General features: G+C 39.4%; 1 protein-coding gene across 2 annotated transcripts; it reads left to right on the top strand.

Annotated features, from left to right (window-relative positions):
* On the top strand, positions 1 to 9815 carry SNRPG (small nuclear ribonucleoprotein polypeptide G). 2 transcript variants are annotated; one of them, XM_077766331.1, is made up of 4 exons: positions 1 to 219; positions 3692 to 3714; positions 4693 to 4817; positions 9478 to 9815. In XM_077766331.1, exons 1-4 carry the CDS (start codon positions 188 to 190, stop codon positions 9526 to 9528), a joined length of 231 nt encoding a protein of 76 aa, XP_077622457.1. In that variant the 5' UTR covers positions 1 to 187; the 3' UTR covers positions 9529 to 9815. The 2 variants fall into 2 exon arrangements, with proteins under 2 accessions (XP_077622457.1, XP_077622458.1); XM_077766332.1 differs by lacking the exon at positions 3692 to 3714 and having other exon boundaries at positions 12 to 219.
* Positions 9816 to 9944: the final 129 nt, after the last annotated feature.

Below are 9944 nucleotides of genomic sequence, written 5' to 3' on the forward strand. Positions count from 1 at the left end.
GACCGATAGGCGAGTTACGGCTTCCCCTAAGCCCTAAGTATCGCGAGGTAAAATGTGAAATCCTCCAACAATACATTGGCTGGCAGGACTGGTGACGTCAGACGCAAAACGCCGGGCCTAACGCGGGAGCGTGAAGGACGCGACGAATTCCGTTTGGAGGCATCTTTGAGCTCGCCGAGTAGACACCATGAGCAAAGCGCATCCTCCTGAGTTGAAAAAGTGAGTATGTGAGAGGGCTGCGTGTAAGTAGCAGCTTCTTTGCGTGCTTCGAGTTCCTTAGATCTTTCTTCATTTCCTCCAGTGTGCCTGGTGTGCGTGTTGGAGCCGAGGCCGCGGAGAGCCTGGGAGCGTCTCGCGCCTCCGTGCCTGAAGCCCACGCAGACATCTCGTTTAGGCTTGGTCTGCATGGCTTCGTTACCAGAGACGGACAAGGCGCCTCTGTAGTGCCTTCTCGCCTCCCCAGCTAGGTTTTCCGGGCCCACGTCTCCCAACGCACTCTCTCACGCTCTTTCTCCTTTGCTTGGAGATCTGGAGTGCCATCCTTTGTTGAACATCTTGAATAGCGTTAAGTTCTAGATAAGGTGGCTGGAGAGTGTATATAGAACTAAGATGGGCAGAATGGACGTGTTTAATAGTGTATGAGGAGTCAAAAGCAACTTTTTTTTTTAAAGTTTACTTTGAGAGAGTGAGCACGAGGTGGGAGGGACAGAAGGAGAGGGAGAGAATCCCTCCTAGCAGGCTCTGCATTTCCACACAGTCGGAGCCGGGCCTCCAGTTTTCCAATCCTGATATCATGACCTGAGCCGAAACTAAGAGTGGGATGCTTAGCCTACTGAGCCACCCAGGCACCCCCCCTATAAAGCCATTTCAGCTTTCTAGTTTAGAGCTGTGTCTTTGAGGTTTTGTTTTGAGAGAGATGTAAGCAGGAGAGGAGCAAAGGGATAGAGAGGTTCTTGAGCAGACTCCACCCCCAGCACCGAGGAGCCTGCTGGGCTCCGTCTCAGGAGCTTGAGATCCTGACCTGAGTAGAAATCAAGAGTCCCACGCATAACCGACTGGGCCACTCAGGTGCCCCAACTGAGCTTTGATTTGGAAATCCCATTCCTTTCTTTTGCTTTCTTGTGCTTAAGTTAAATTTGAATGCCATGTAATAACTGGCTCTGTTACCAGCTGTGTGAGAACATTTTTTTCCTATGAGAGAAAAAAGACTAGATTTTTTTCCCCTTGCACCCAGTAAAATGAACTCAAAACAGGATATTCCTACTTAAGATAGGCCCAGTTTAAAGTTTTAACCTCCTCAAACGCTCCTGACTGAACCTAATATGTTTCAGGCCTCCTAAGTCTGTCTCTATACTGTTTATACCATGTAATGCCAGAATTCTGCACATAGGATACAAAATTGATTCAGGGATCAATTTGGGAGAAGGCCATCTGGCCTCTGTATAGTTCATTTATTACCGGCTCCATAAAGAAGTCAGATTTAATTGAAGGGTCATATTTACACTTAAATGCATATTTGTATCAGAACCATTTTGTGCAAAAATTATAATTTTTGCCTAACTTCAAGAAAAATCGAAATTATTGTGAAAATGCTGATCTGAAACTTCTTTTATTGATGAGCTGTTAAAATCTTACAAGTATCCTGGATTCATCAAGAACTGGTGAAATGGGGATTATTTTTTAACAAAAGAGCCATTCTCTATGTGTAATGTTAGATTTCATATTTGAGAACTCATCTTTACATTTCAGGTATTGTGAAATTCTTTGAGACCTGCCTCCAGAATGACCTTCGGTTTTTTTTTCCTTTACCATCTCATAAATATCTTTTACTCTTTTATGCCCTCCTCCTGGTTTAGCTTAGCTCAACCAGGTTCTTAACTAGGGGGTAGGGATTCTGGTTCTGTTGGCAGGCATCTAGTGAGTAGAGACCAAGGATGCTGTTAAATACTGTACAATGCACTGGACATCCTTCAACAAAGAATTATCTGGCCCCAGATGTTAATAATGCAGAAGTTGAGATACTGAGGCCTAACCAAATTCCCCCTCCCACCTCTTAAAAATTGCTATCACATGGGGCACCTGGGTGGCTCAGTCGGTTAAGTATCCGACTTCAGCTCAGGTCATGGTCTCGCGCTCATGGGTTTGAGCCCCGCGTCGGGCTTTGTGCTGACAGCCAGCTCAGAGCCTGGAGCCTGTTTCAGATTCTGTATCTCCCTCTTGCTCTCTCTGACCCACCCCTCCTCGTGCTGTTTCTCTCTCTGTCTCTCAGAAATAAATAAAACATTTTAAAAAGTAATAATTTATCGCTGTCTGCATGCCAGAGTCCTGAGTTCTTGCCCCACATTCAAACTCCTCCATCTGAAATCCAGGTACCAAATACTACACGCACTAATATTTGAGTGCCCCTTCTCCAGCCCAGATGAACCATTTGCATTTGCTTAAACTTTCTCTCCTGCTCTGTGATCTTGGGCAATTTACTTAACCTTTCTGAGCCTCAGTTGCTCATCTATAAAATGGTGGTAATAACAATACATAACCTACAAAAGTTATCGTAAAGATTAAATAATACACAGTATGCTGCATTGTATATAATATCCTATTAAAATTACCATACTAAATATTTTATTTGTAAGCGTGTCTTCTCACATATTTTTTCAGGCATGCGTCTTATTTATCTTTAAAGTCTTCCATGATATGTTCTACATTAAAATTGCATGAAATTTCATATTTCGTAGCCTGTAACTGGAAGAGGTAAAAACTGGTTTGACTACATAGCTTAGTATTCTTATAATATCATGCTGAGATGGGATTTCCCTGTTTAATTCAGATTTTTTAAAGCTTCAAGATAATGTATTTATTTTGCTAAAAAACACTTGTGTTGAGGAATATCTTGAACGCTTAAGATGCTTAATATTAAAATAACACTATTGTCTCAAATATAAAATAGCTATTGAATTGGATATAGTTTTATTATCCTCTAGTTTCCTCACAGCTTGGGTTTTGATAGTAACCAAAATCTAAATAAATCCTTGTTTCTATTATAGCGATAAAATCCAGTCATCAAGGGGTGCCAGGCTGGCTCTGTAGAGCATGCAACTCTTGATCTTGGAGTTGTGAATTAGAGCTCCATGTTGAGTGTAGAGATTACTTAAAAATAATTATTTTTAATGTTTGTTTATTTCCAGGGAGGGGCGGGGGAGAGGATCCTAAGCAGGCTTCATGCTGACAGCCATGAGCCCAGTACAGGGCTCGAATTCACAAACCATGAGATCATGACCTGACCCAAAGTCAGACAAACTCATCCCACTGAGCTACCCAGGAGCCCCCAAAATAATTTTAAGACCTTTACATACAATAAAGTCTAGTCATCAAAACTTAGGTCAGTATCAAACAACAAAAATGTTTTTGTAATTTGTATTAGTATAAAGATTTATTTGATGTACATTAATATATTCTAAATCCATTCCATTTTTTATCTTGCCCCTTCCTAAATTATTTTGCTCTATGCAAGTGCTAAATGAGGTAGCCCTTTATTCCCTCCTCCTTTACAACAGTACAAGGTTTTTGCTCTTTTAAATTTCATTATTTTTATTGTCCAGTTTTATCAAATTATATTGACTGTACTTTTGTGCTTATTTATGCTTAAATTTTTTTAATCATTTATATAATTTTACCCCTTTTGCTTTTTCAGATTTATGGACAAGAAATTATCATGTAAGTTTTGGGAGGGTCTTTTGTTTTCGTTTTTAATTAGTTGCATTCTGCATGTATCTTGGCAATATAATGTTTGGAGCAACTTTATAAAAATGTACACCACACAGAGCCTCTAATTCTCATCCATTAATTAAGCAGCTTTATTGAAATCCTACAAGGCAATTTTATTACCTAATTTAAAAAAAATTTTTTTTAAATGTTTGTTTTGAGAGAGAATGTGAGTAGGGGAGTGGCAAAGAGAAGAAGAGAAAGAATTCCAAGCAGGTTCTGCACTGTTGGTGCAGAGCCCAGCATGGGCTCAATCCCACAAACTATGAGATCATGACCTGCACCAAAATCAAGTAGGCCACCTAACTGAGCCACCCAAGCACCCCCCTAATTTCTGATCGTTAATAGATTGCACAGTACTATTTCCTGTAAGCCCTCCCTCACTTAGCCAGAATCAGCAGGATTTTCCTATTTTGTGATATTTTGAAAATTTATCATTCTTTTTTCATTTAAAGCAAAGGACTTAGACTAGGACTAAAAATCTGACCTGTACAGTACTTGCCATATATAGGAGTTAAGACCAGGGCCTCGAAGGCAAGCAGCCTTCCCTTTGAATCCCAGCACGAGCCCACAGTACCTGTAAAACCTTGAGCCAGTTTCTTAAGAAACCCTATACTTCATTTCCCTCATAAAAAGTTAGGATAATTCTACTTGATAGGATTTTTGTAGGTTTTTATTTTTCTTTAAAATTTTATTTTAATTCCAAAACAGTTAACATACAGTGTTATATTAGGTGTTTTGTGGGGTTTTTTGGTTTTGGATTTTTGTAAGATTAAATGTGGAATTAAACGTGAAATGTTTAGCCCACTGCTTGGCATATATTAAGTGAATTCTATATCTCAGGTACCTGAATTTTGTTCCACTTAATTTTTAATGAACAGTTGATATTTAATGGTCAGTTTTATTGAACTTCTTTTTCCCTTTTTATAGTGAAATTAAATGGTGGCAGACATGTCCAAGGAATATTGCGGGGATTCGATCCCTTTATGAATCTGGTGATAGATGAATGTGTGGAGATGGCAACTAGTGGGCAACAGAACAATATTGGAATGGTGGTAAGTAAAAATAGAAGGTTTCTCTTCGAGGTTTCATATTTATTTTGGAATAAGGATTCATTTCCCTTCTATTAAAGTCTTGGGATAAATTGGAATTAGGAATATAACAAGCAAGATTAGACTTTCCATCTCCCATTTAGTTTGACATGTGCCAATCATTCAACTGTGATGTGACCCCAGTTCCTGTAGGTTAGATCTGAATCTTATGCAGAACACTCTGAAGACCTTGGATTTGAAATAATGGTAGGAAGTCACTTTTGAGTTTTATAATAGAGGCCGAAGTCAGTCCTTCATTATATTCAATTTTAACGTGCTTATGAATTCCCAGGAAATCTTATTAAAATGCAGATTCTGTCAGGGTTCCTGGTTGGCTCAGTCAGAAGAGCATGTGACTCTTGATCTTGGGGTTGTGAGTTTGAGCCCCACGTTGGGTATAGAGATTACATAAAAATAAAATCTTAAAAAATAAAATGTAGATCCTATCTAACAAGTGCCCATGTGATGCAAACCTGCCAGGCCAAATCATACTTTCTGATTTTAATTGTGTATATATAATTAAACCCAGATTTTGATTTGTCACACCCCAATTTTTTTTTTTCTTAATGTTTTTTATTTCTGAGATAGAGATAACTGTGAGCAGGAGAGGGTCAAAGAGAGAGGGAGATACAGAATCCGAAGCAGGCTCCAGGCTCTGAGCTAGCTGTCAGCACAGAGTCCAGCATCGGGTCTGAACTCACAGACCAGAAGATCATGACCTGAGCTGAAGTCGGACGCTTAACCGACTGAGCCACCCAGGTGCCCCGTTACACCCAAATTTAAAGATGGCCTTCAAGGTAGGGGCACCTGGTGGCTCAGTCAGTTAAGAGTCCAACTTCAGCTCAGGTCATGATCTTCTGGTCTGTGAGTTCAGACCCGATGCTGGACTCTGTGCTGACAGCTCAGAGTCTGAAGCCCGCTTCAGATTCTGTGTCTCTCTGCCCCTCTCCCATTCACACTCTGTCTCTCAAAAATGAATAAATGTTTAAAAATAAAAAGTGGCTAAGGTAAACGTTGAAAGGGATGATCACAGTGACAGCCATTCATGTGAAAGAAAATAGGAAAAAACCCAGAAACAATTATAGGAGCAAACAACTCTATATTCATTAGGCCATGATGGTATGACTACTGAAAAAGTTTTTGATGTTTGTCAACAAGACTCAGACTTTGAACTCCACTCTTTGTCCAGCACAGGACAATATACCCAATAAGTGGTAACTACCAAGTTTCTTGGGAAAAGTAAATTAAAAAGGACAACTCCTGCTTTAGCAAATTACTGAGCATAAAGATCTCTAAAAGGTGGTAAAAGTTCCTAATTGTTAGCCTTGCTTTTATTTTTAAGTTTGTTTTGAGAGAGAGCTCATGGGCGCACCAGAGCAGGGAAGAGGCAGAGAGAGAAACCCAACCAGACTCCACACTGCTGCTAAGCCACTCAAGTGCCCCATGCCTCATGATTTTTAATCATTCTTTCCAAGGTGTATGTTAGTGCTTCTTGCAAATGCTTTGCCATTTGAAAAGCAAATCGATGGTCAGGGCTGGAAAAACAGCATAGAGTCCATTTCTACATAGGAGACTCCCTTCCCTCTCCAAGTTTTATGCAAATTGACCTTCCATTTAAGGTGCATTTTCCTTGAACTCGTAAATGAGTGAAACTGGATAAATCATTAGCACCCAGTTTCTTCTAAAAACAGGCATTTTGGGGGGTGGGGTTTTATTTTTGTTTTTTACATTCTTTTTTTTTTTTTTTGAGAGACAGAAAGAGACAGTGTGAACAGGGAAGGGGCAGAGAGAGGGGGAGACACAGACTCTGAAGCAGGATTCAGGCTCTGAGCTGTCAGCACAGAGCCTGATGTTGGGGCTCTTCACTCATAGACAGTGAGATCATGACCTGAGCCGAAGTCATGTGCTTAACTGACTGAGCCACCCAGGTACCCCATCTGAAAATAGTTCTTAAATACTCCCAAGATTTTTCTCTACCCCTTCCTCGTACAAATTCAGAAATCTTTATTCAAGTCTATTCTTATTTGGGAAGACAAGGTTTCAGAGAATTGTGTGACACTTCTTGGAATTTTATCAGAGAAGGAATTGAACCAGGATCATGCATCTTTCTCAAAATTTCCCCCCTAAATTTTGATGGACTTAATTGTTACACAGAAATTGGTTAAAAGCAGTGCCATATCAAAGTCGTTTAGGTAGTGAGTACCTACACTGTGTTAGGCAATCAGCTGTTCCACCTCTGATGCTTGTTGTATGACCAAAAAAAGTTTGTGTTAGTAGGCAATAATTCTTGCAGTGGAGTTAGCACTTTGGAAATGAAACAATGATAACCTATCAATTGTCCTTAATAAAAAGACATTCTAAAGAAGTGGAAGGGTGGCTTTTCTGAGGCTGAAAGAAGGGAAACAAATAGGTTACAGTTTTGTTTTCACAGGTGGTTTGGCAAAGCCAAACATTGGCTTTGTTATTCCCTTGTCTAAGTCCATGACCATTGAATTTACTTCATACTATTATATTTAGAGTAGTATTAAGAATGTATGCGTTCAGGGCACCTGAGTGGCTCAGTCAGTTAAATGTCCAACTCCTGATTTCAGTTCAGGTCATGATCTCACAGTTCATGGGTTTGAGCCCACGTCAGTCTCTGTACTGACCAAGCAGAGCCTGCTTGGGATTCTGTGTTTCCTTCTCTCTGCCTTTCTTTGCTCTTTCTCTCTTTCTCTCAAAATAAACTTTAAAAAAAAATGTGTGTCCTGAAGGAGAGGTAATTTTTATATATTTGTCAACTAGATAATTACCTAATGATGTCTAAACTAGCCTCTTCTGAGATATCTCCAGAATTGTTAGTGGCCTCACTTCTGTCTTCCTTTAAGATTCCACTCTACCCTCAGAGTTCCTCTAAGAATGTAGTAAAAATTCTATACTAAGATGCTGCATAGTTCAAGAGTTCCTACTGATCCTACTATTACAATGGAATACTACATGGCAATGAGAAAGAATGGAATCTGGCCATGTGTAGCAACATGGATGAACCTTGAGGGTGTTACGCTGAGCGAAATAAGTCAGGCAGAGAAGGACAAATACCATATGTTTGCACGTATAGGAGGATTAGGGGGAACTTCGAGGAAGAATAAAAGTGTTTAGGCTCCTTTAGTTCCTATTTTCAGGACCTTGTTCTCTTTTCATGCTGCTCTTTATTTCTTTGCCACCTTCTCATCATTATTGCCGTTTGTGTCTGCCAGGCTCCAAGACACTGTTCCTTTCCGATCTGTCAGCTACAGTACCACACACAGATTTACTTAACAGGGACTTATTGAGCCCTGTCTGTGCCTGCCATCACTTTAGGCACTGGGGATCCTGCTGCTGCCCTCATAGAAATGACATTTTTGGGGCACCTGGGTAGGTCAGTTGGTTAAGTGTCCAACTTTGGCTCAGATCATGATCTTAGCAGTTTGTGGGTTCAAGCCCCACGTCGCACTCTGGGCTGACAGGTCGGAACTTGGAGCCTGTTTCAGATTGTCTCCCTCTCTCTGCCCCCCCAAATAAACATTAGAAAAAATTTTTGAAAAGAAATGACATTTTCATGAGGAGGATAATAACAATGCATGTGATAAATAGAATGAGGGGAGAAAACAAGTTATAGCTATTTTTATTTCAACTGCCTCCAAGCATAGTTCCACTTTGAATCTTAATCAGAATGCTTCCTCTCATCCCCTTCCTGTCTTTTCACCTTTCCAGCTCTAGTGGACCTGATCTGTGATTGCAGTGTGATCTACAATCCACCAGGGGCTCCTTATCTTCAAAGTCTCCTTGCCTTCTAGATTAACATATTTTTCTACCCCTTGTATTATTCTAACTCTCTTGAACTGTTACTGGTCATTTCACCTATGCTCCTAAGTATCCTTCCTTATCTTCATTTGCGGAATGACTACTGTGTTAAGCGCTGTGTTCTTTATAACTTCTAAGCTCCCATTCTTTTATTGCCAGAACAGTGGTTATTCCCTCAACTGTGAAACTTTCACTCTTACTGTATGGTTTCATGATGTCCTCCAACTATCTTAACATCGGTGTTTGAAGTCTTCTTAAAATAGTGTAAACTGTCTTTTGTTTCCCATTTTCTGTCATAACCTTTTACTGCATCCAAATTAGATTCTTTCCTTATCCCCTTATACTTTTTCATCTTGGTTTTGTCTAGAATTTCCTGTCTTCCTGTCAAAAATGTACCCCATTTTCAAGACCCAACTAAATGCCATCTTCATAGAACATACTTTTCACAACTTCCATCCTGGTTTCTTCCCAAAATAATCTTGTATCCCTAAACTGACATATTCTACATTGACTTACAGATTCCTTGGGACAGAGAAGAGCATGTTGAGTACTGCAGTTTAGAAGGTGAAATGACTAACGGGGACTTGGCGTCTCAAAAGAGTACTTGTTAGTCTTATTAAATCTAGAAAAAATGTACATCTTACTTAACAAAGGGCTTAGTAGCTTCTTGTAATTAAGAATTACTTAATATAATCCTGTGGCTTGAAAAAAGCCTCACAAACTGATCTTTAATACTGAAAAACCATTAATGATTTTGTGAAAATTCTTTCATCGATATGTCAAACTTTTTTTTGTTTTTAAGGTAATTCGAGGAAACAGCATCATCATGTTAGAAGCCTTGGAACGAGTATAAACGATGGATGTGTTCACCTGAAGAAACCAACTGCTTCCACATGTCCCCTCCATAGTACCTGTTTTACTACAGTATAAAAATCAGGTCGTGCATTTTCATATTGAACTTTTTTGTTAAATAAACTTTTTTAATAGTCAAAATATGCTTTCTCAAACATTGTGAACATGGAAAATTGAATGTTAGCTCTTATTCTAGTGTTTCTAACACGAACTGTTTCTTGTTGAGACTGAATTGTTTAAGTTTTTATGCATTAATATTGAAGAATTTGATTAAATGTAACAAACACATGGCTAGGATGGCTTTTTTTCATCTTTTAATGGAAAGATAACCTGCAAACCTGAGATTTCTTCTGAAACATTAACTGTAATTTTCAAAACTCTTGTAGTAGTTTTGATGTACTCTGACTTTTCCAAGTA

This window comes from Crocuta crocuta, unplaced genomic scaffold (assembly GCF_008692635.1).
Source record: "Crocuta crocuta isolate KB4526 unplaced genomic scaffold, BGI_CrCroc_1.0 scaffold113, whole genome shotgun sequence".
Taxonomy (NCBI): Eukaryota; Metazoa; Chordata; class Mammalia; order Carnivora; family Hyaenidae; genus Crocuta; species Crocuta crocuta.

What these genes read in the sequence shown, in the direction of transcription:
- SNRPG (XM_077766331.1), top strand. Translation starts at nt 188, where the DNA reads ATGAGCAAAGCGCATCCTCCTGAGTTGAAAAA. An exon ending in TATGGACAAGAAATTATCAT is followed by an intron (nt 3,715 to 4,692) that starts GTAAGTTTTGGG and finishes CCCTTTTTATAG; the next exon opens with TGAAATTAAATGGTGGCAGA. An exon ending in AGAACAATATTGGAATGGTG is followed by an intron (nt 4,818 to 9,477) that starts GTAAGTAAAAAT and finishes TTTGTTTTTAAG; the next exon opens with GTAATTCGAGGAAACAGCAT.